General features: G+C 37.7%; 3 protein-coding genes and 3 long non-coding RNA genes across 10 annotated transcripts; 3 read left to right on the top strand and 3 right to left on the bottom strand.

Annotated features, from left to right (window-relative positions):
• Positions 1-4,084: 4,084 nt before the first annotated feature.
• Positions 4,085-5,481, bottom strand: LOC124199446. The gene is made up of 3 exons (XM_046595261.1): positions 5,443-5,481; positions 4,985-5,376; positions 4,085-4,912 (listed from the first exon to the last, which is right to left on the bottom strand). Exons 2-3 carry the CDS (start codon positions 5,225-5,227, stop codon positions 4,454-4,456), a joined length of 702 nt encoding a protein of 233 aa, XP_046451217.1. The 5' UTR covers positions 5,228-5,376; positions 5,443-5,481; the 3' UTR covers positions 4,085-4,453.
• A 9-nt stretch (positions 5,482-5,490) lies between these two features.
• LOC124199444 lies at positions 5,491-9,879 on the bottom strand. 2 transcript variants are annotated; one of them, XR_006876837.1, is made up of 10 exons: positions 9,763-9,879; positions 9,498-9,597; positions 9,236-9,313; positions 9,016-9,080; positions 8,808-8,850; positions 8,572-8,625; positions 8,342-8,392; positions 8,093-8,150; positions 5,629-7,131; positions 5,491-5,557 (listed from the first exon to the last, which is right to left on the bottom strand). It is a non-coding gene; the product is annotated as an uncharacterized LOC124199444 (long non-coding RNA). The 2 variants fall into 2 exon arrangements; XR_006876836.1 differs by lacking the exons at positions 5,491-5,557; positions 5,629-7,131 and having other exon boundaries at positions 7,962-8,150; positions 9,763-9,872.
• A 298-nt stretch (positions 9,880-10,177) lies between these two features.
• On the top strand, positions 10,178-12,328 carry LOC124199445. The gene is made up of 4 exons (XR_006876838.1): positions 10,178-10,329; positions 10,425-10,502; positions 10,961-11,148; positions 11,765-12,328. It is a non-coding gene; the product is annotated as an uncharacterized LOC124199445 (long non-coding RNA).
• A 330-nt stretch (positions 12,329-12,658) lies between these two features.
• Positions 12,659-14,002, bottom strand: LOC124199443 (probable methyltransferase-like protein 24). The gene is made up of 3 exons (XM_046595260.1): positions 13,944-14,002; positions 13,402-13,810; positions 12,659-13,327 (listed from the first exon to the last, which is right to left on the bottom strand). The coding sequence occupies exons 2-3, from the start codon at positions 13,790-13,792 to the stop codon at positions 12,786-12,788; spliced, it is 933 nt and encodes a 310-aa protein (XP_046451216.1). The 5' UTR covers positions 13,793-13,810; positions 13,944-14,002; the 3' UTR covers positions 12,659-12,785.
• Positions 14,003-18,061: 4,059 nt separating this feature from the next.
• LOC124199442 lies at positions 18,062-19,142 on the top strand. Its single transcript, XR_006876835.1, has 3 exons — positions 18,062-18,479; positions 18,636-18,781; positions 18,859-19,142. It is a non-coding gene; the product is annotated as an uncharacterized LOC124199442 (long non-coding RNA).
• A 1,613-nt stretch (positions 19,143-20,755) lies between these two features.
• On the top strand, positions 20,756-24,978 carry LOC124199441 (protein Star-like). 4 transcript variants are annotated; one of them, XM_046595256.1, is made up of 7 exons: positions 23,209-23,285; positions 23,402-23,548; positions 23,623-23,776; positions 23,844-24,019; positions 24,105-24,299; positions 24,360-24,593; positions 24,677-24,978. In XM_046595256.1, the coding sequence occupies exons 2-7, from the start codon at positions 23,450-23,452 to the stop codon at positions 24,833-24,835; spliced, it is 1,017 nt and encodes a 338-aa protein (XP_046451212.1). In that variant the 5' UTR covers positions 23,209-23,285; positions 23,402-23,449; the 3' UTR covers positions 24,836-24,978. The 4 variants fall into 4 exon arrangements, with proteins under 4 accessions (XP_046451214.1, XP_046451215.1, XP_046451212.1 ...); XM_046595257.1 differs by having other exon boundaries at positions 23,355-23,548; XM_046595258.1 differs by lacking the exons at positions 23,209-23,285; positions 23,402-23,548 and adding an exon at positions 20,756-20,809.
• The last annotated feature ends 159 nt before the right edge of the window (positions 24,979-25,137 follow it).

Here is a 25,137-nt window from a genome sequence, read left to right as displayed (position 1 = left end):
CTGGCCTTTGTTCTTCCCTGTAAGCTACACCTTACATGCATGCGTCAAAATGCGCGCCTTACATTTGATGAACGTGCAACTTCGAATAACATCGATGCACATCAAGTAAAAATTGAACAAAATACCCAAATATTTTTGTAAGCCCATGGACTAAGATTTCGGCCCGGGAGAAGCACTTCTAAAATATTTCCGTTATGATGAAATGAAATACTTTTAATTTCTAAAAATATTCTTTTAACTTCAAAGTTAAGAAAATTCAATAAACTTGATTTACGTTTGTTAAACTTTTTGAAACGAGTTTCAAGTTTGCTTGATCCTAAAATTTTTATTGCAAAATTTGTAGGAAAAAAGCAAGTAATTCTGGCTTCAAAAAAGTTTACTAAACACTAAAAAAGAAGTCACTCAATTTTAAATGGACACAGTCTAAACATTTTAAGTATCGAAGAAATTAAACAGTGAAATGTGTATGTATGTTGTGGACGAAAGCTCAACGAGAAATGTGAAACACAACTGAAAAATCGTAGAACTTTTAGGAACTGCAAGAAAGGGGCGTGTCAATTCAGCAGAAACGAAGAAAATGTAAAATTGTCGAGTTCCTATTGGTAGGAGATTTTTCGTGGATGCTTTGTGGGCGGGGAATGGAATGATTCTATGCATGCCTGACTAACTGTTGTCCTGAAAAGTGTAGGTCTTTATATATGGTCAATATACTGGTGTACCCGAATAAAAGAAAAAAAAAACAGATGCTGGAAGCATGGCGCACATAAAGAAAATATAATGAAATGCTTCAAGCTGTTTGTGACGTAGTGGTAGGACTACATATAGTCTGCGCTGCTAATTGGGAAAAAGAATAAAAACTTAGTTTTTATATTTTTGCGTTTTTGTTTACTAATGAAGTCAGATATTTGACAAAGTTAATGCACGTTATATGGTAGTAGCCATATATTTTGAATTGAAATGTATGATTAAAATCACTATGTTAATTCTTGTTGAGGTGCGAGTCACGCGTATATAATATATGATCTTTGATAAGCCTAGTCTTAAAGTTTATATACTTATATCAAGACACTTCGTACATATTTAAGCAAATATCAAACTTGGTACAAAACAAATATAAGGTATTTGAGTTTTTTAACAAACATTCAATTAGGCCTCAATTGTTTGACAGAAAAATAGGACACGAAAAAGAAATAGTAAAGAACTATTCGGAACTATTGCCAATAATATTTTATTCACGCTCAAATTGTAATAAAGATCTGGGAGGTTACCTATAGGCCTACTAATAGGCCTTATATGTTCGGGCATATGCTGTTATAGTGTTATCACATATTCACAAATGACAAATATAGGCCTACATGCAATTCGTATCTGCTGCCAATATTACAATTATAATAAACGAAATAAATATATTTTCAACTATTTAGTTGAATTAACATTTCCTATGTAATAATTTTGGGACATTGTTGAGGGGTGGGTGGGTAAATGTAGGCTATAGTAGATATCTTATCGGTGGCTGCCTTTTTTTAATTTTTTCGATTTGTTACGATCAAACCGTCGAACTCCACCTCCCCGCCGTAGTACTTTGATTAGGCCGGTTGACAGCCCCCCCCCCTATAGCAACGTCTCCTAGACAGTATTTCTTAGAGAGCCATTATATAGTCGTGGTAATAACTGCTGATCTGACTTCTAAATGTTGCAATCACTATATCATTTTTTAAAGCAGAATATCTTCGTTGTGTAATAAGTGTCAGAATCGAAATAGGGCTCTTTTTTAAAAATATGAAAACAATGGGCAAAAATGAAACTGTTGGTGCACAGGTGCTCATCGCTATCATGTTTTTTATGTGTCGCGAGGGCTTTTCTTCTTTTTATAAAGGTGGTTCTTCTCTCATGAGATATTACAAGAGACTGTAAAAGACTTTTCCAGCACGTCAATAATAGAAATAAAAAGGCCAGTGTACCAATCCAGATGGCGATATTTACGAGAAGTTAAAAGAGTGTGCGCAAGTGTTTTCTCTCCTGATGTTTTACCCCTTGGGACATCAGCAAAAATATCTTTTACAAAACTCTATACATGAATTAAATTCCCATGAGTGCAGGACTCCCTGCTGCAGAATATAGCCCCTTGGACCTTTATACACTCTAAAACCATGTGCAACTTTCTGCATATACCTTTAGTGTATCAAGGGGAAAACGAACTGAGGAAACCAGAATTTTGCATGGGCTCGTGTTGAAATAAGCGAGAGGAAAGAAAAATGCAAAGCGTTTTCTAGAGCAAAACTTAATTCATTTCATTGATTGAAACGTTGATTATAGCTGTACAAATCTATATCTCAAACAAAACGCAGAAATTGGCTTGTTAGCTTAATTGTGGTAGAGCGCCGTGCCGAAGTCATGAGTTCGATTCTCTTATTACTAGCCGAAATCTCGAGCGCCAAATCTCTTGTTATTGTTATAAAAAGATTTGATTATTTTGAATATTTCCCCCCTAGGTGAACGTTTAAATTTTCGTATTGTATTTACGACATTAAATGATTTTTTTGCTATAGTTAATATCAGGTCTTGTACTGAATCAAATCATTATTTCATCAATCGTTTAGATTGCGCGATGGTCTAAATATATAGTAATATTTGCAATGCGACCGCTTTGAATTTCCTGTTATTCCAGATGCTCATTGTGTGACTTGTTTGCTTCCGAATCAGTGAAAACACAATTGACATCAAATTAAATAAATTTATTTTATTTGGGACAGAAAATGGCTTATAAGGAATCGCAAAGATATAGGCATATTAATTATTTAACACGGTGCTTCGTCCATCTGTATATCATTAACGGCAAAACCCATTTTGGCATAATATAACAAACAATAAATTTGCTGCTGGATGATGGTGCTTAGGGTGCTTATCGTCTCTCACGTTGATTGTTCAATTTTTCACGATTGTTGGAGATCGCTGTTCAATTTCATCTTTCTTTTTGTAAGTTTTTGGGGTGGACAACCGAGTATTATAAAATGCCCCAAATATAAGCTGGAGTGGTTTAACTGTTTTCGGCTTGCTTGGGGTGTTATAGGCCTATATCGCGCTGGAACAGCATTCGATCGTGTTTCTTTTTGCCAGTTGGCTGACAGATGTAAAATTTTTCCTGCTGCGCACATCACATTGCAAGACAGTAAAAAATTTTAAAAAAAGAAAGGGGGAGCATTCAAATATTTGTATCACAATATCTTCAATAATCCAAAGATAATAATAATAATTTGATGAAAAATGGCTCACGATGTACTCACGACTGAGCGGATGATGACTGATAGAAATGAAAGAACGGTGGGAACAATGCAGGAAACTTTGTTCAAGCCTTTTTTTTTTCTTAAAAAAATTCAATGAAATAGCTCATAGATTTCTGTCAGCATCTGGTTTTAACTCACAACAAACCTCTAATAAAAGTAATAAAAACAACAACAATTTATTTTGAGAATCTTGGACACGGCTGGCTGCTGTATGGCCGCGCCGAACCAGTATAACTTTATATATAGCCTATTTAGGCTTTCTGGGAGGAGGCAGCGCACCAGCAGCAGCATCAGTCATTGTGAGCCGAAAATAAAAATGTGAACAATTTATCAGTGATGTGCTACAGTATACTACTATACCGCATAAGAGGACTTGCTTACAATACTTGCTATGCTACAATACTTGCTTTGCAATCTTGAATTGTTGATTTAATTGCAGATAACTCGTGTGTATTTGCTATTTGGTCATTTGGTGGCACTTTTTTGCGCTGTCGTGTTCTGGGCCGATTGGTCAAAAAGGACCAACAGAATCTGGAAGACTTGACGACCAATCGAGACATACTGGTTTCACCTCAAAGCAGAAAAACAGATTCAAACTTTGGCGTGAAAATAGCTCATCAGCCTGGAAAAACCGACGAATCTCACACAGAAATTTTTTCTAGTCCAGAAAATGTGGGAAAAGATGCGCCGGAGAAGTCTAAATTAAACGGAGAAGAAGCTAAATCTGAATTGCTGGAGTCGCCGCCGGATCCAGCAGTTCCACTCAACCCTGCGCTATCCAGTCAAACTCGAAGATTTTTTCTTCTTTACCTTTCATCTTACCTATACCGCCGACCGTATGTGAGACGTGATTATCCTTATTACTTTGGAGAGGCATCTTCGGATATCCGTATTATGGCGGATACGGTTCGTATGGTTGAAAAATATATTACGGCGGAGGATACTACGGCGACTTTGGTGATAACGGAGGGGGCTATGGTGACATCGATACTGGAATCGATTCAGATTATTAACTAAATTCGTCCAAATAAATCGCTCACAATTGTAAAATACATTTCAAAATTTTAGTCAAAAACTTTTATTCTTTTTCCAGAGAACAGTCACGATTTAAGTTTAAATTATTGATTACAAAACAAAATAAGGTGAGAAACGTATACTGATCGGAAGAGTCAATAAAAATCACGCGGGCTTATTTTGGAGTCGACACGGGCCAACTTCAACAGCGGTTGAAAAATGTGAATCCACAACGACACTGCTGGTAAACTACGATTATGTATTCGTTCTTGCACTTCAGCTTTTTCGAAATGCGACACGTACTCCGGAAACGGCTCGGGGCGGGCGTAAGTGGCGTGATCCGTAAGATCAGCGATGTAATGGTCCGTTTCGTCACTTATTCCGTCGCTGTCCTCGTCAGCACTGCCGACGGCTTTCCGAAGTTTCCAACACGGACGGAGATCGCTGCTCAATTTCTTTTTCTTCTTGGCCGTGTTTTGGGTCAGCTGGACGACCGAGTAATGCTCCAAATAGGCTGGAGCTTTAATTGTTTTCGTCTTGCTTCGGGTATCGCGCTGAAACAGCATCCGGTCGTGTTTCTCCTGCCAGTTGGCTGGCAGGGGTTGGTTTATGGCCTGTGGTATCGCATTGCAATGTACAGTAAAACTTTTATTTTACAAGAGAGGAGCCTTCAAATATGTTTATACCACGATATCTTCAAGAATCCAAGGGTATTTAATGAAAAAAGGCTGTCGGCACTCGGCTGAGCGGAAGATTGGAAATGGACGAACCGAATGGTCGTTGTTGATGACTTGCTCCAATTGCGAATTGAAATTCTGTTCCGGAATGTTCCTAAAAAAAGCAAAATTCCTTTTACCTTTACGTTTAAAATTATTTTTACGATTTTTTAAATACGAACACCAGACGATGTTTGGACGACCCTTGAGCATCCTTCATGTCAAATGTGCTGATCGGTTTCATCTGTAGAAATCTAATAAAGAAACGAAAATCTCGTTGGCAATCCTCTTCAACTTGATGTTGGTGTCTCTGATCCGACCCATGGAACGTTGCAGCCATTCCGGGAATTCGTCCAAGACCACTGGAATTATTTTTCAGAAATATGTGTTGATAATTAAGGTTGACGTAATAATAGAAAAATAATTACCATCTCGAATGTTGTTGCGCTTTGACGACGTCAAGAATTCTATAGCCAACGTCTTTCATTTGTCAGCCGTGCCTTTAACTAATTTCGTCTGTGGATCTCTAATAAAAGCGAGTGCCTGTAAATCACAGAAAATTAAATATGTTTGATGTCGATAACTGGCAATAAAAATTTTTAGTCGTATTTAACCAGCAGGGCTTCCAAGACTTCTCTTTCATAGAGACTGTTGCGAGCTTGATTTAACAGGTTGGCCAACCGGTCATCTAGAAAACCGCTTAGATTTTCCGCCGGCATCTGTTTTAACTCCCAAGAATGTTAACACAAATTTAGAACTAAAGTAATCGGAAAACGTTTTGTAATTAATGAACCTCGGGGCTCGGACACAGTCTGATGGCCGCCGAACCAAAATATCCAGTGACTAGTCGGTTTTCTCGGAGGTGGGCAGCCCACAGTCCTACAGTTATTGTGACTTTGTGAGTAACAACGATCCCTTTGTCGTATATCGACAAATGTGAATAAATAAAATAACAGGAATAACAATGGCAACAATTTCTCAAATATTAACTAAAAATTCCGAAAAAAACAAACAGTTTTAATAAAAATGCGTGACTTACCGGGCCACCAAGGCCAGCCCAGCCATCTAACTTAGCAGTTAGCCCAGACGATTGTCCCCAGTCGAATAAATTTACGGGAGGCTAACGTCTTTTTTGGCTCTGCGACTTCACTTCCATTTCCAGCTGATTTTCCTTCACCCTTGCTGCTGCTGTTGCTACCGATTTTGTTGTTAGCCATCTTTGGCGGAAATTGAATTTTATCTAAATCAAAACTGCCAAAACTCGCTCTGCGTGACTTCACTGCCCAATAACGAACCGTAAACTGCACTGAAATCCTTTTATTACGTAAAATGCGGAATTTCAACTTTGATGAAATTGCACAGTTAACTTCTCTCCTTCTCTAATAACTTTCTGTTTGAAAAGAGGTCAAAAGACGAGACAATGTGGATAGAGGGTGAGTGAGTGAGGGGGGAGGGTATGCTAGATGCGAGATGAGCCTGGGAAATTTTTTTTCAACGACGATGACTTAATTTCGCATTGAATCGTGATTGAAATGTCATCAAGTGTAAGGCGAGTTACATTTTCAGGCATCAACGTTTTTGAAAAGTTATCGAAAACGACGGCGTCTCGCATTTTGCCGTCGGTTATCAGTCGAGGGGAAATTGCGGAAATTGATGAGAACAAGAGAACACGATACAGAAATAAATTTAGATTACCGCATTATTTGTTTTACATACAGTTTCAAATCGAAGAAAAATCGAAGCGACTGCTTACGGATTTACTAAAATTCATTACCACAAAATGTATCAGCAATTTTTAAGTTAATTAACATTTCAATGCTCTCCAGTGTAACGTCGAATTAATGCACAAATGAATAAATTAATGAGCACCGATCTGTGTCGAACCAAGCTCCTTTCAAATTTGATTTTGCAGAGTGGCGAAACAAGAGTAGAGAAAACATCATCCGCAATAGCCCCATTGAAAGATACATAATCTCTTAGTCTTATGTTACTCGATACAATCGTGATTCTTCTAGTTCAATGGGAAATGACGAGTTGATCGTTCAGTCGCTCAGATTAAACAGTCTGCGTCACCGATTGTTCGCAATAGTTACGACCTTGTCAGCACTACCGATTCCCTGTAAGACAGCATTTTAAGAAATAAAAATGTTAAATTTAATCATGTTAAATTAGATGTAAAATATCTTGTGTATAGCCTATGGCGGAGCACTTGTCGGCAAGTGCACAATATATCAACGAATAAACCCACAACATGTACTTTAATTACATTTTTAGATAGGCTAAAAAAATATAAATCAATTGATCGCCTCAAGGTGGACGAATAATCGTAAAACAAAACATGAGGGAACTTCTAGCCAAAATGGATGGACGATGGTAGTCGCTGGGACACAAACTTCAACAACAGAAATATCCCTAAATTAGTTAAATCACCCAGCAGACAAGTAACCCAAGCTCCGAGACAAAAACGGACGCAATTCAACCAAAATAAGTAACGCAATCACGCCAAGTGATGCGTCATATCTGCTCCAAATAATTCTGCGCTAAATGTAAATGTGTTGACTAGGTTTTATAATTGAGCCACAGCAGCGTACTAGTGGCGCCATCACCTTGACGATTTTTCGTACCCTGTCAATTACAATGCGGGTTACAATGTTTCCACAATTTGCTCAATAAGTACTACCGGAAGTATGCGAAAAACAGTTTAATTTGATGTAAAGTGCGAACTTATTAATTACGAACTAGAGCTCAAAATAATTGCCAAATCTTGAAGACCGATACCGTAGTTGATTCCCTAGACATATTTATTTATTACCGGGGGAAATCCTGAAAAATTTCAAAGAAACGCAAAAATATCAGCAGTGCGGAATATCAGCGTGTGACTGCCTGACACTGTCTCCAGATATTTTCACATGAGAAATAAGACAAAGTTAACTTGATGACAAAAAAGCCAGTTTAAAACTTAGTGATATTTCAACAACGTCAAATAATAAATGAGGATAATAGGCCATTAGACATGCAATATCTACCCAAACCAAATTTATTATCCAACATAAATTTATTACCATATTCGAATCTTACATAAGTTTCGGTCACATACTTTCAGACGAAGTAGTCGGGTGATCTCATCCATCTGAAACTGAAATTAAGATAAGCCTGTTAATTGTGATAAACATTTTGACACATAAATGGAGATATTACGTCTCAGTAACTATGACAAAACATCAGAGGTTAAGCACAACACTAAAACACAAAGTCATCTAACCTACTGAATTCGAGCTAACATGTACCAAAATGGGCTAATGGGAAGTAAAGCGCAATTCGTTATACCTTTATTAAATTGGAAAACATCTGACACGAGACGCACCTTACGGACACCAACTGAAATTCGAAGAAAAGAATCGATTATCATTCTTTTGACTTATGAAAAATGTACAACCCAATTAAAAACAAAATCAGCAAATGACAAAATGTCTCTTCCATCAAGAAATCAGATGACACGCACGAATAAACATCATTTTAATACGGAAACCCACCGGAAACAGGAGCGAGCGACTTACTTTCCAAAATGGATACCCGAGCCAATGGTGTTGCTTGCCATTACAATTTCCGACCTGCCAAAGAATTTTAAAAATTAGTAAGTGAAAAACGGTTCAGGCAGTTAACAACTATAAGTCAGCATCAGATAACGATTGGTGGTCTATTTTGTCGTCATTCAAACAGTCAAGAGTAGCAAATAAAGTGTTCATCATTCTCATAGTCTTACAATAGTAGAGAAAACATTAGTACTTAATACCAATTATAGAATGGATGGTACCCGTTAGGAGAAAGCCCAATTCCTAAGAAAAAAAAAAAAATGTAAGTAAAAACAGAAAGAAATATTTTCATATGGTAAAAGTGTTCATTTCAGATTTGCAAAATTTTTCTTCCTCAACATCAGATGACCTATGCTATTGAATCATCATAAATCAAAATTGTTTCACAGATTTCAATATAAACATTACCCGAGTTCTAATTGGATGAAAGCAGGACTGCAACAAGGTACACTGGTACATACATCACAGGAAACCTATAAATAGAAGCTTGTTAACATATTTCCCTTTTCAAACACAGAAATATGGACAGGCTTGATGAAATAGAGCTGATATACATTTCCTCTATGATATTTCAAGTAAATATTTTACGTCAGGATTATACTCAAGAACACAGTTTAACCTAACTTACTTCCAGTTTGGTACCACAAGATTCTTTTTCTATTCACATTGGTGGATACATAATCCAAAGCTGTGCACCAATCAAGACCTGAAAAGAAAGTTCAAATTAATCAAAACAGGAAAACAAACCAATATCAGTTGACACACAACTATAGGCTCATCAGATAGGAGCGAAAGACTATAAACCAAGATGTCTTCACAAACATTAAGATTGAATGTTCTCATCATATAAATGTGTGGTAACTTAAATTAACTTTAAAATATTCACCTACATTTTAAGCAGGAAGGAATTCGCCTGCGGACACGTCGGTTTGAATATTGCTAGGATAGTGGAAGCATTTGAATATTACAACCACGTTGTTTGCTGAGAATCTATAGTAACAAAACAAAAGCTGGAGTTTAACGGCATTTACAGAGATTACCACATAATATCGTTAATTCAATAATTAATTTGAAACTGAGATTTAATCAAATTAAACGAAATACTTCTGAATTCAAGTTCAAGTAACCTATATTTCGGTAAAATGATGTACTTACCACGGCACTACGGCAGTGAGGCGATAACGATAACTTCTGAACATGGGCATTTCTAGACTGCAGAGAAGTACATTTTCGAAGCACAAGAAAATTCTGTTTCTAGTTTACTACCCTTCCCGCAATATCCAACCGGACCAACCCCCTCCACCCGCCTCCACCCAAGACCCAACCAATCCTAAAAATAATTTTCAGTATTTGTTCGAAATCTTTCTTAAATTATATTAAATTTTATAATTTACATTTTATAATCAAATCGCCAAACCGTTCTGAAAATCGTCGTTTCGTTTAGTTTTAGTTTTGAAAAAACTAAAAAGTAAAAACCCACAGTTAGGCGCTTCTATCGCTAGATGGCTATCACCTTTTGCTTTTTTGAATCCCAACCTCCACTGGCCCAACCCCCTCCCCCCAAGGGACGAAAAGATCGTCTGCTACTGCTACCTGCTGAAGTGCTAACTATTTCAAAAATGTGCTTCCAAGAATGTGCAAGGCGAGTAGGCCCTACTGCAGGCTGCAGATTTTCGTGAACCACGTGAATCCAACTGAAATGAGCTAACAATTGAAATTCGGGTACACACTTTTCATTCTGGTTATTTGAAGCCATCAACTAAAGTGATATGTTGTGATATGTTAAAATTCAATGAACTTCTGTTTTTAAATTACAGAACGTTCCATTAATTGCTTTGATCACGTTGCTCGTGATGTTGCATACTGTTTGCAATCCTGGATTTAGTTCTGAAACGGTAATTATGTAAATTGTAGAGTTAATCGTCTTGCTATGCTAATTTGGTTTTGAAATACATTCTTCTATTTCTGTTATGCACACAGTTTGGTTGCATATATTTTGCCGAAAACCTTCAGAGGGAAAATTACAATTTTGCAATGGGGACTTATTAAGATCATACTGTATAGGCTGACTTGCAGGGAAAAGTCAACATGCTATTGTCATTGAAAGAATGTTTAACTGTGTTTAACTATTTAGTAAACAATAGTTTGGATTTATTACATTCTCGCAGTAGGTTCTCTGAAGTGTCTTTTGAGAGATTCATCAGAAGAGATCATGAATCTTGTGCATTTTGTAATGATTTGTTCAGCCTTGACACTGGGAGTGTTTTTTTTTTGGATGCTTAGTTAACGTCTATGTAAATATATTTTTTTACGTTCTGTCAGTAATTCATGCAGTGATTTCTATCTGATTTAGGAACTAGAATCCAGATTTGTTTAATGGATCGTGTCATTACTACAACAGGACATCAATTTCTGATTCTGGCCCTCTCTTAAATCTGTATCATCCTTCATTTGATGTCCTCGTGTACGTTCATGCGAGTGTGAAGGTATTCACGAGGACACGAAAATCGGTTTCCTGTTCACTTCGTCAATTCAGTTCAGGTAAATTTGAACTAAATTTCTATGTTTAAATCTTTTAGTATTTTTATGGCGCAATTTTGGTTTCCGATCGATGAATGTCGTGAATGCTTAATTTCTTTTTAATTAGAAAGGGGAGGGGGGACATTTCGTCTTGTGTTAATCATACACCGAACTCGCGGCTCAGCTATTATTTTTTTAATGAGAAGGAGAAGAAGTAAGTTCTCCTTCGTTGTGCTGTGAATTTCTCTGTATAGGCCCACTGACGTACTTCGAATACAAATGCAACCATTTTAATGACCTGAAAGTTGTTAGCGAGTTTGGGTTCTACTTTACTAGCGAAGCAAAAAGATTAGCTGATGTAGTGGGCTTTCACAAGTATTTTATGCGTCTCTCAAGACTTCTCTCAAGCTCGTCTCTTTTAGCTTTTTTTTTTATTCGGAAAAAGAATTTTCGAAAAAAATTTTACGTTTACATGTAAACTTAACTCCTTTGGAATCGGAGAAATAAAATACTTTAATGTAACCCGGTGGTACTACCGGTACTAAAACGAAATGGGAAACATTTCAAATTAATTCTTTTTTTTTTTTACGAGAGCATCAGCCGTTAATAGATAATTTTAAAAATGATTTTCTCTTAGGTGCCAGTTGACTTCTGCCACAGTCTTGGAAATTACCCATCATTGGAGGGACGAACATCCTGCTTTCAAGGTCAATCATTTTTATTACTGTCACTATAGAATGGGGTTTAAGATGATGGAGGAAATAAAAAGTTAATCAGCCCTCCGTGCCATATTATATTGTTCGATGGTTTGAAAGGGTATTTTCGGAGAATCTGTTCAGCAGTTAGATCAGTTAACTGTCTTTTCAATACCGTTCTATATTCTATTTTCAATTTTGGCAAATTACCTGCGCGTTTGTCTCCGATGGCTTCGGTTTGTGTTCTTTTTTGAGTAGCAAAGTGAATCGGAACTTTTGTGAACTCCCACATTTTCTCTCTGTGCCAAAACGGAAAGTAATTTTCAAGTTTCATTTTCTATTTTGTGTTTGCAATCACGTAATTGTATCGCAACATTGGATTAGTAATCATTTCCGCCTTTGTTTAACCACCTCCTGAAAACTTTTTACCTTTTGTCTTGGAAATTCTGCGTTGTTTTTGATTGTTCGATTCAATTCAAATGAAATGAATGATTACCGTAGGCCTACTCCCGTTCACGTACAATTCTTAAACAAACTGTAAGCTTTATATTTTGGTTGCGTCAACATCTGAAAAATCGAGGAATTATTTTCTTTTGGATTTCCGACATGCCACAACTGTGTGCCTTTTCTTGGGTACCTAAACTATGCGCAAATCAAACGACAAAATTTTTTCAAAGTTATTAGATCTAAAGACTTTTGTTCGGTGATTCGTTGACAAATTTTCCTGCTGGTGTCAACCGTCGCCCATACAGGCTATAAATGCTTCAGTCGATTTCCCCGTCATGTTTTTTTTTTCCATATCGTATAAGACATTTTTCTTAGCTGACAAAGGGACCCGTAAATGCAGAATAGTTTATTTAGGAATAGATAGTAAGCATTGTTCTTGCTTTAAATGGACATCAAATCCACGATTAATCAAGTCCATGGGCAATTTTATTTGGGGCATCAACTGCTGATTGGGTGCTAAAATGAGTAGTACTTTGAGTTGTACCACGCCAATTCCATTGCGAAATATTCCTCTTTCCCGTTTAAAATCGAAATTGGTTTCTGGCACCAAGGATTGGGCCGCGAACTGAATCGAATAAATTTTCCAGCTCGCTCAGTTCCAGTCATGGCCTCGAGGTCTTGCAGGATGCGGACATATCGCCGTAGAGTTTCCAAAGAGTCGCCTGCATCAAAGTGAATCTCGACAGCCAGTTGTTTGACCTTGTCGCTAAGGAAACCGCTTCGTAGCATTTGAGGAATAGCTTCCCATTCGGATAACTCGATGTCCATTTTCAAAAAATCGATTACCGTTGAGGATCCGTGACTATTCGCCAACATGTCATAGATAGACCAGGCCGTTTTCATATTCCATCCTTTGGTGGGATGCAATCCATCCACTCCGGACAGGCCGATGTTGTAGAAATGGATTTTCTCAGTCCGATTGTAATCTTTCACTCCCATAGATGGATCGAAAGAATAGACTTGGCATCCGAACTTTTCCATGGATTCATCGAACGACCCTGTCGACATTTTTCAAGTTCTTGTCAGCCAAATATTTCAAGAAATAGAAAAAAGTGCGTAGGTTTTGACTCACACAGATTGTTGATGCCAAACGAGTAGACGAGACAATTATTGTAGACGGGAGCGATGGATTTGTCGAGACAGACAGCTTTGTGGCCGTCCGGTGCAAATAGGCCTGCAGCACCGTATATCGTGAAACCGAAATCGACAGCGAATTGACACGACGTGCTGTTGGTCCAGTGCAAATAGCGGAAGATCTCCTCGGCCGACATGGATTCAGCTTCCGGGTGTCCGTCGATGGCGCTAGTCGAATAAGTGCTGGTTGTTGTAACTAATTGACTGTAGGCAGCAGTAGGCGCATTTATCAGCTGGGGACTAGATGACGATTGATGAGATGACAGCCACATCAACAAAACCAAGGGGAGCAGTGCCAAAGCAATGGTAGCCAAGATTTTCTTCGACATTCTCCGCGGTTGATTATTCTGAATGACACAATGTTTAGAAAAGAGAGCAAACGAAAAAACAACGTCTAGATTTGAAATAGTCCAGGTCTTTTGTTATATTCCATGTAGGCCTAGTAGAATTAAGAGTTAAGGAAAAAAAAGAATGATTAACTGGTTGGCAGATCGAGCGTTAGTGTTGCGACGATTGCGTACGAATACTGACTGCGAAACGTCGCAGGTTATTTCAAGGCAAACCCCCGAGCAAGTACAGGCGTGTAGATAATGTGCCGTGAGCGATATAGAAGAGTGACAATATCTCTGTTCTTCCTGCTGGACATTCCAAGTGTTTTCAAGTGCTGGGTTCAGTTAGAACGCATTGACATTTTAGAAATGATGCACTTGAAACAGCAGTGGAATTGAGAAAAATTAACTTGCACAATTGATAAATGTTGGGGACCTTGCTTCAAGAAAAATAGTATCCCCTTAGAAGTATTTTTTTTTTCTGGAAATGAGCGGGAAAGCTTTCTTTGACTATATATACTTTTTCTGAGAAAAGTGTTGGCCAGTAATGAGTCTTGGCTTTTATATGCGTGTCTTTAAAATTGATTTGATTGATGATCAGATTTTACGACTCAAGATTTTCTTTTTATTGAAATCTTTCTTGCTATTGCGCCAGAGAAAATGTTGAAAGAAAAATGTTAAAACTGCAGTTGTCTATAAGCTTGATGGAATGGGTGGCTATTTCGTGAACTTGGGGGACGGATGTTGTGTGTTGTCAATTTCGTGAGAACTGCGACGAAATGGGAAAGCAATGCTTGCCATTGAAAATATACATCGTCAATGAGTTGACGTCCAGTAAAATCACCGGAAGGAGAAAAGATATATAAAATTTACCGCCGCAGACAGAATTCTAATTATTGGTTTTGGTTATTATTAGTCACCTGTTGTTGTCAATTCTCATGACAGACAGGGAAAACCGATAACTGAGAGTCGAATTTTTGAGGACGACGTACATGTGCATGGAAATTATCCCATGAATATTGCACACTCGGCAATAACAGATACGTAATTTAAAAATACAAACGTTAATACAATAGCAAACAATATTTATGCATTCACATCAACTTTGGAATGTACAGCAAACAGCTTTTGTTTATGTTGTTGAAATCGAAGTATAATACGAGGTTTTAACTATACACTGTCCTTTTAATGACTGAGTCAATGACTGGAATTTTATACAGTCTTCTGTGCAGACTTAAAGTTTTCAATTGTGTCTCTTTCTTTGTTGAGACCCAGTAAAGAGATTTTATTTGATATTCCTCTATTAACTGAGCTGCTCCTGCGAATAGTTTTCCTTTGAATAACGACCGTTTAATTATTCTATCCAAGTTGGATCAAATGGGTTACATTTGTTAGTTATTACCATCGCATTCCCCTGCCAGATCCAAGTAAGATTTCCGGTCACTCTTTTCGTCTAGTTTTTAACGCAAGTCACAAAAGGCGTGACGACTCCTTTTTGGATGTAGAATCATCAAGCCGTTTTCATTATTGTTTAGAGGAGGTATTGATTTATGCTATGCGTAACAATGAAAGAGGTGTTATCTCCCGTTTGTCTGATTTAATTATTCTAATTTTAAGGTTTTTGGCGAAAACTAACGTCTTTTTCGTCCATTTCGATCTTGGGGGTGGAGCTTCATCTCTTTCCTTTTCGCCGCTCTCAACCCCTTTATTGCCCTAGGCTAACGAGGTGAGCTCTCATCTCAGAGCCTAGAAAAAAAATTCGAAAATTCATTTAATTCTTTTCTGTTGTTGCCGAAAAGTAGAAAGAGAATACCGAGGATTCTCCCGCTCCTATCTAGATTGATATCACTTGACATTCGAACCACCGCCCAACAACAACGCTTTACCATAAATGCAAATCTATCACATCTTGCTAGCGCAAAATGTATTAGACTAGCTATACAGTAGTGTATTAACCAAATCGAATCTGCTGCGCGTTTTTCGGTTTTCCCTTTGGTGGTGACATTTTCGATCGATCAATGTTTTAGACTATGTTATACAGTATCTCGTCCCCATTTGCATTCCCTTCTAAGGTGTTCTTCTTCATTTTTTAAAATTCACTTGTCATCCTTGTTTTTACCTTTTTGGCCTTGGATGTAGAATCATAAAAGGTATATACATTCAAATGTCTTTACGGAATATTCTTTCGCATTCTTTCGTCGGATTGCGTATTATTATTATTGTAGTGGTAGTATAACCTGGCGCCAGCAGATTGCGCATTCACTCAGACAGCCGCCGAAGTTTTAAGTTTACGACCACCGTAAATATTTTTTTTTAGAATAATTATTATACTCTTAGAAGACAATAGAACTCTAGCTCTCCGTGACTGAAAACGACGCCGCAGTGCCATAAAGGATTAGCTATGACTGCGCTGCGCTGTTGCGTTCAAACCGGAAGTCATATTGGTCACCCCCAACGGCAAAGAACAAATATCAGAAAATGAGACATATAATATACACTTAATGATTCGTTTATAAATTGCCAACGTTATAAAAAAAATTCAAGACTTTGATTGAGCCCGGCTGGATATCCACCAAAATGTGAGTGTAAAGAGATTCTCTGAGAGATTTCTTTTGGAGGGGCAATGCCCCAACATCCCTCGTTACCCTTGGTGACTCGTGATGCTGATACTGTGGGTATTTTTAATTTCCTTCGGTGTCATTCTTCCAGCCAGGTATATGGGGGTGCAGGGGATGTAATGGGAATTGCGCAAATAATTTACTTTGTTCCATAGTCGGAGAAAAATTTCATCATCCCCTGAAAACCTGAATATAATGTCCGACTTTTGTGCAATAATAATTGGACACATTTTCTCTCCTTGTTTTAAAAAACGAAACGACTTTGCTATTTATACGTACCAGAGATTTAGTACCGTCTACCGCCATTTATGTGTGTGATAGTGGCCGTTGATGAGTGTATTTATATAAAAAGCCGAGAAAAAGAGAGTCACAAAATGCGGGATTGAATTATCTATTTATAGGATCTCCCAACGTTATACGAAAATTTAAGACCTGATTGGGCGTGGCTGGATATCCACAAGAATGTGGATGAGAGTAAAGAGGTTTGAATTGCAAATTGAGTCGCTGATATTTCAGATCGAAGAGCCCGTCGTTTTTGAACCGGACGTTGCCTTCAGCGAGAACCTATTTCCGGTCTGGATTGGGCCGGGCTTTTTGGTGGGACTGCGTCTTGTAGCGGGCTTTATGGACCAGCAACGGCTGCTCGTCGAAGGCCCTCACAACCGTCAGATTATTGAATTTGACACGCTGATACAGCTGATCATCTTCTCCGCCCCAACCCCACAAATAATTTGAATAGCCGTTGATTCTTTGGAAATCAGCTGTAAATAATGCGGTCACACCTCCGAAATGGCTTCTAGGTGTCGGCCTGAAAAAAGAAAAATTAAACAAATCGTCAATCGTATAATTTAATTTCAGTTGGATAATTTAATTCCGCACTTGTAATTGTCCCAGTAATCGATGGAAAATGACATTTGACGAGGCCTTCCGGACAGGTGTAGGGATTGCTGTCGTCTTCCGGTATAGGAAATCGACATCGTGAAAGATGAAACATTGAAATATTTCCTGCAACTGAGCTTCGTTGAAACCAATATTCATTAGCATTTCTCGATTGAACGGCGTACCTGCTGCTCACTAGCGCATTTGAATTTTAAAAGCGCGCCAAATCAGAATTTTTCAAAACGCGCTAGGTCGTGAATCATTTCAAAGAAATCACATTATCTATCATTAATGTACTATGTAGCATGAAAAAGACAATGTTGGTTTGCTACAAATTTGGAATCAGTTGGTCTGCAAACGTGATGGCGAGCACACAGCAGCACAGACTATTGAATCGTACATTAGGCTATCAAATAAAGTTTTATCGTTATGAATTTTGGTCAAGATTCCATGTCGTTTTATTTGAATCGACGTTGCCTCATGTTTTGGAGGCTTTTTCGATTCAACCACACCTTGACCCAATACCTGATCATGTTTGGGAATCTGGGAGTCCCAGATTCCCAAACACCCAGACTGGGACTACTCTTTTGTTTCTATATTATTGTGGGGGACATCAAAAGTTAATAGAATCAGCAAGATGCCGTTGCCAAAAAGAAAATGCCGGTAATAATCCCGATTAAATATCCAGGTGCGTGATATAATAATGCATTTCAATGAAGAAATATAAGTCATCTCGATACATAAATAATCATTCGTATTCAATATTAGGATGGGTGGTGAGAATTTATCATCAGCTGAAGAGCGACGACGTGGAAAGTTGGGGAGTGTTTAACGACGTCCTCGATTCGGGAACCAAGAGCAGTCGTGACCACATTGATCACTGCAATGCGACCCAAGCCATCAGCAATTGACTGCTGGGAAACATTTTTGAGATGACTTGGCGTTGGGTATTATGTTAAATTATACATTCTGCAATGTCTTGTAACGCCTGAATTGAGGTTTAATTTAATGTATTCGATTCCAGTCGCAGTTACCTTTATTGGATGACATGGTGGACACTTTGATGTCGAGGGACTCGGACAGTGTGATAATTACTCGTGAACAAGATGCCGTGGTTGAGTGGCTGGCCAGCAACAAAACCTTTCACATTTTGAGAGACCATCCCTATCATAACTTGTTTTTCCTTTGAGGTGGGTGCTACACATTTCGATTTGAGTTTCATACAATTATCAGACATTTGAACTATTATAATTTGTTGAATTAAAACTTTAGCTGTTTAGCTGTTAATTTTAATATGGATATGTGTTAACAAACAGCTTCACACTTTCTTGGCTTCACATCATTAGGTCTCTGGGGAACCAAAATCAGCCAAGAACGCACTGCAATTTTGTCTACGGCAGAAAAAATGTTCCACAAAAATCACTTGCACAAAAAAGGATACGACCAAGAATTGCTGATTAATTACTTTCAACCGATGGCTGTCAAAAGCATGGTAGATTTTTAATGCTCACCGTTCACCTTTATGAGCTTGTTAATACTAGGCTATACTTCATAGTTCATACGTGTTAGGTTGCACACGACAGTTACCACTGTGGAAAATTCCGAGGAAGTCAGCCGTTCCCGACCCCGAGACAAAACGGTTGGTTTGTCGGCTCGTCGTAGTACAAATTGCAAACTATTAATTTATGCCCTGAAAATTGTCGACCGCACAACTTGACCGGGGCATTAAAATTAGCCGATTGGAGATTGTGCTGAGGAATTTTTAAAATATTTTCCGTTTGAAAATGTAGTCTATAAAAAACTTAAACAAGATTGACGCAATACGAAACATTTTTTGATGCAGTCGAATTCTTTCACGTTTTCACATATGAATACTTCAGTTAAATTACAACCATAACTCTGTAGGGAACTCATAGGTCATAGTGCTAATGGTAACGTTGGTGAGAAGCTGATAAATCATTTACTTTATGTGCTGAGATGGTGAATCAAAATAACTCTTAATTAAGTTAATTGTTTTTAACCAAAAAAAGGATAATTAGCATAAAACTTGTTTAAAAAAGAAAACATGCAAGGTTCATAGGCTTCGCAAACCTATGGCAAAAACAAATAAGTTCCCCGACGCTACCGGTGTTTCCTAGGTCATACTTTGAATTCTTATCTTCCATTTGAAGTGCTCTTGTTTATGTTTTTAAGCTCTTTAATTTTGTTATTACAGACATTTTGTCATGATTTTGATGGATTTTGGACACACAAATGAACATAACTTCCCCCGCTCAGAAGAGTTTAACCTTTTTCCGCTAGGTGGCTCTTTTTTTTTCACGGGAATGAAATGATGGAAAAGTCGTCTGCTTCTCATTCCGTCGATGGTCGATCGTTATTTGTTGAAATGAGCTGGAATGGAAACTCGGATGACATTATGAATTTCCTGGTAACCTTTATGTCGATTAAAGTTATATGCGAATAGAAAGTTAAATTTAGTGAGCTTGATTTAAATTTAGTGAGCTTTATATTGTTTTTTTTTACAGAAATGGACCATTTCACTACGTAGTTCGTACCGTACCTATTCGCTTCATAATCATCATGTTTGCAATCCAAAACGTAACTATGTTTCATTTAAAGTGACTTGATTCAATTCTATTTTGTTCCTCTAAGGTGTATATTTTAAATATTTGTAACCCAAGTAAAGCACTTGATTCTCTTCTGATGAAATTTTGATGTTAATGTTGTAGATTTGTTGGTCGTTCTTCGTAACTTGTGTTTAGATACATTTTTTATTCAGCTGCTGATGCTGATAATTTTGTTGCTTGTTCTCCAGAAGAGCCGAGAAGAGCATACAATTCAAGAGCAAAAATTTTGCATCTGGTGGAGGTTTAAGTTACAAGCTTTTTTAAATTACAAATTTAGTGACAGAACATTGGAAAGTAGGCCTAAAGCTTTTGTTGAAGAGTACTAATGCTTTGTTTATAAAACTGCTTATTTGCTGAAAACAGAAATCTTTGCAGTTATCCTATTTCTGGCCATTTATAGCAGACATAAACCATGTCACTTTTACAGTTTTACACACCAAACGACAGTTGTGGGTCCTTATTATGTATCTTTTACCATTTCCAGAAGTTTAATGATTTCTCGAAATCGGTTATGTAATCTTAGAATTGTGTAGAATCTCCTTTAGTTTGTTCCGGTATTTCGGTTTGTTCAGCATTGACACCACTACTCAATGTTTTCATTCTAAGTTAACATTTGATGTGTGCATAGTTAAATACTTTGCCTATAATTAATGCAGTGATTATTATTTTAGGAACTAGATTCGGTTTGTGTAAATTGACTCACCTGCATCTCTTACGACCGGATTTCACTTGTCAATTCTACACCGCACAGATGAATCTTCTTTTCTCATCCTTCCCCGTCCTTGTCCTCGTGTACATTCATGCGAGTGTGAAGGTATTCACGAGGACTTCCTATTCCTTGTTTTTTTTTTCGCATGTTGTTTGGCGGTTTGTTCCATCACTTCACAGCTCAGGTAAATCTGAACTTCATTTGTTATTAAAATCGTGTAGTATGTGGGTTGCCGTTTTTGTTTAACTGTGCGGTGTAACGAGTGATGTAAGTTGTAAATGTTGGTTGTTTTCCTTCTAACTATGATAAACTATGCTTGCACATCGTGATTATAATATTTGAAATCCTCGCCCCAATTCAAGTTAAAACAAATACTGTGCTTATTATCCATCAGCAAAACAATTTATTGATGGTCGCAGAATAGCTCTTCGATTCTATAAGTTTCGAATAAGGGAAGGTCCCGTTGGAGGTGCTGTGAATTTTTAGGTGCCTAATGTACGATGTGAAATGTGGTCGCTACATTTCTTGTTTCTTGTTTTGGTTGGTTTTGTTTTCCGAAAAAACTGGAGCCATCAGCCGCTAGATGTCCACGTGTAGGCAGTTGACTGATTCCGTAGTAATTACTACGTAGGCAATTTTTAAAATTAAAATGAAGACATTCGAAAAATTTGTACCCAATTTACATGAGCTGTAAATCGGTTACTGTTAATTAGGATATAGGTAAATAGTACATAATGAAGAGAAGTTTGAACTAAAACCAATCTAGAGTAGATTGTTTGTTTTAGTTTACAGATTTTTGAGATTCCTAATTTCAACGTGTAGAAGATCAATTTACTTTTTTAATTTGAATTTTTGAAGTTTCCATGTGACATTTTGTTCTGATATTTCAAAATTATTGTTTTCCCTTAGGTGCCTTAAAATTTGAAACAACCCTCTAAGCTTCCGTGGAAAGAGCGTCTGCGTCTACCGTCGCATCTTAAGGCCTTAAGGTCAGTCATTTTAATTGTCGATAGTGTGTAAGCTTAGAAGTCATTCGTTAGAAGATCATTTGGCGGCGTGTTTAAATTGAGGAATCGAAAGGTGATACCAACTGTCGTGCTAGTCAGTTGATCCTTGTAGCGCCGGTGGTGGTTTTAAAGCGATTTTAGGTAGTCAGTATCGTTCCAGATCATTGGTCGCAAGGTTTCAGTTTGAACATTAGAAAGCAAGCAAGTTTTTTCCAAGCGAGATCATGTTCTTTTTTTTTATTGTTACGGAAGTGAATCGGGACTTTTGAATGCTCATCATTTGATTATTTCGTAAACGGCGACGCTTCCTGAAATGAGAAAGCTTGCACATCAAATTTTGTATATCTAAGTCAAATAGATTTTGCTAATGTTTTCCGCAGTTTCATGTCAGTTCGAGAATTGATATTCATTCAGCATGAACTGCAAATCAAATCGCACGATGAAATCTTCGGAAATCTTTCTCTTTCTCTATAGTCCTCTGCCTGTTTTCCGCTTGTTGACTGTTCACGCTCAATGCCTTTCAAAAATAGTTCCGCTGGCTATTGCATTTCCAATTCCTTTTTGAATTCTTTTGTTGTTTTTGTTCGGAATGCAGCTCATTTTATTGGCCTTTTGTCAAGCGAAATTCCTCAAAATGAGATCGAATTTCTTCGTTTTCTTCTCCGCTTGACTATTTTCGAAAACAAGAACGAGATCCTCAATCCAACAATTCAAGAAAATTTTTTGTCTTATTCTTATGAGACACCCGGAGAAAATTAAGTTATAACAAAGAAGGCCAATTCGAATGCGTATCAGTCAGACTGCAGTATTTCTTAAATATCACACTTTTCGACGACATCTGGCACATGGAGGAAGCGGAAGCCTGATGATAACTGCATTCCACATAGTAAATGTGAAAATCTGTTCTGTTATTCGACAAATATGCTATTTTCCAGTTTGGTGAAATTATCATGTTTGCATCATGTAAAATGGCCCCCTGTCCACCAAACGGCTTATTTTAGTTTTAGTTTTTTATTTTTGTAAAAACAGTGGGAACCACAGCAGGTGCTGAGACAAAAACCACCCCTTCACCATTTTATTTTATTTTCGGCGGTAAACTCTTTTGAACCGTTTTTTTTTTTTTTTGTCGGTCCAGCAGAAGTGGTTGCGCAATGGTTCTCACATAATGCATTCCAGTTTTCAATGTCAAACAAAGCTTTTACTCAGCTTCGATAACGTTCCCCACCACAAGCAACAGCTGACAGTCAATCAGAAGTCATCCATTTCCTCAATCCAACTGAATGGTTTTGATTCAGTTCGACTTGATTAAATGAGGTTGTCGAAGGGTGTAAAATTAAAATCTGCAAAAATAAGAGTAGGCTTATGCTTGGCTTATAACAACGTGAGTTTATATTCATGTCATAACGTCTATATATCTTGCATGGTATAACTCTTTTGCGTAATAATTTATACATGCGGCCTACAGAGGGCGTTGTTCACAGACATGTTGCAGTCCACCGGTTCTTTAACCGTCCGTCTCGCATCAGACTTTCTTCCAGGTTATTATATAGGCAAGCTCTGAAAAGTATTGTGAGTTTAGTTATTCCTTATTCTTTGCAAAGTGCATGTTTCACTACTTCCCTCCCGGTTGCTGGAAAACATCAACACATTTCTGTATTACTTCAGATGAGATTTTACTATTTTAGTAGCCCGTTGAAATTAACATATTGTTTCTATTTAAAGATTCAGATTTCAGTTGATTCTAAAATTTGTTGAATTTTATTGTTCAGTTATTTATCTGTGCGGCACAGGGAAAACAATAGCTTATAATTTTCGTGATGCGTTTCGCGTGTCCTAATCGCATGTCCGCTGTCCCTTCAGTTTTTCTGGCCTTCTCCGCCGTGTTTATGTTTGCGCTTTATTACAGCAGAGCCACAGTAAGAAGGAACTAGTATCATTATTATGACAACTCTCTTTGAAAAAGAATTTTTGATGTTTGGCGAAATGGCAGAACCCTCCTATTGTTATTGCCGACCAACCAATTCCGACTCCTGTTCCATCAGTGGAGATTGCGACAAAGTACAACTTGATGGAAGAAACTTTCGGTGAAAACTGGGCCAAAGAACAAGCAGATAAATATTTAGCGCCGTCTTATTGCACCATAGGTAACTAATCAATCAAGAGCAGGGAATTGATTTTTTGAAACTATATTCAGCCGTTATACGATTCTAGAGTACGCCAACACAAATCAACTACAGCAGGATCATCCCTGTGTGATCCGTTTGATTCGCGAGAGTTACCTGCGCCAACCTGCACCGAAAAACGTGCCCTATAACATGAATCATTCTGAAACGATCGATCCCTCCGACGGGCAATCGAAAGAGATTTTGCGACTCCTGCACAATCAAGTAAATAAATATTAGGCTACACATAAGACATATTTGTTGTCTATAGCTTATTTTTTTCTCTTTGAATTGTCGATTACTCGATTAGACTAATGGTTTTTTCATCGAATGCGGTGGATTCGACGGTGAATTTCTTTCCAACACCTTGTACATGGAGCGTTCACTTGATTGGAGCGGATTGCTGATTGAAGCGGACAAGAAAGTGTTCACTCAGCTGATATCTCGCAATCGCAAAGCGTTCACCACGCCCGCTTGTCTCAGTACGAAACCGTTTCCCATGGAAGTAAGTCCGTCGACGTATTTTGTTCAGCCAATTATTCGCTAATGTCATGGGAACGTATAGGTGGTCTACAATGGTACCGCCGAAACGTTGGGCGCCATTATCGAGGAGAAAGATGTTAAACAACCGCAAAACCAGCAGAAAGACACTGAAAACATTTACAAAATGCAGTGTTTCCCGCTTTACTCCATTCTACTTGCAATCGGTAGAACCGACGTAGACTATTTTGGACTTGACGTTGAAGGAGCTGAGTATAAAATCTTGAAAACCATTCCTTGGCACAAAGTCAACATGAAGGTATAGATGGTCACCTGATACAGCAGTTTGTTTTGTGTGTCAATAACATTTACGTTTTTTTTTTAAATTGCGAATGCGTTAAGACGGTGACTGCGGAGTGGAATCACGTCACCGAAGGCGAACCGGGCTTGACTCGTTTGATGGAGAGCAACAAATTTACCAAAACTGGTCTGATTTCGAATTATTATACCCGCGAAGTTGTCTACATTCAAAATTCATTCAATATTTATAGAGAGAAATAAGTGACTTCTATTGTAGTCAGTGTGGTCTCTTAGGAGAAAATGTAAACTGAAAGTCAAAAGGCTTTGAGATCAATAAAACTTAATGCATCCGCTTAAAATTGTGATGGAAATTTTCTAATACAATAAATACTATTTGTGGGAGATGAAATTACTTTGAGGATATGAATTATTTGATGAAGTTATGGTGAACAAGTCCAAGAACAATTACTACCAACCTGTTGCCATGGCCCTATCTGTCCATTGTTTTAAAAATTTCTACGAACGTAGGTGACTGAATTGAAGGCAATGAACTAACATTAACT

Source organism: Daphnia pulex, chromosome 8 (assembly GCF_021134715.1).
Source record: "Daphnia pulex isolate KAP4 chromosome 8, ASM2113471v1".
Lineage (NCBI taxonomy): Eukaryota > Metazoa > Arthropoda > Branchiopoda > Diplostraca > Daphniidae > Daphnia > Daphnia pulex.
Note: the sequence above shows the minus strand (reverse complement) of the source record. Positions and strands in the feature narration are given on the sequence as shown.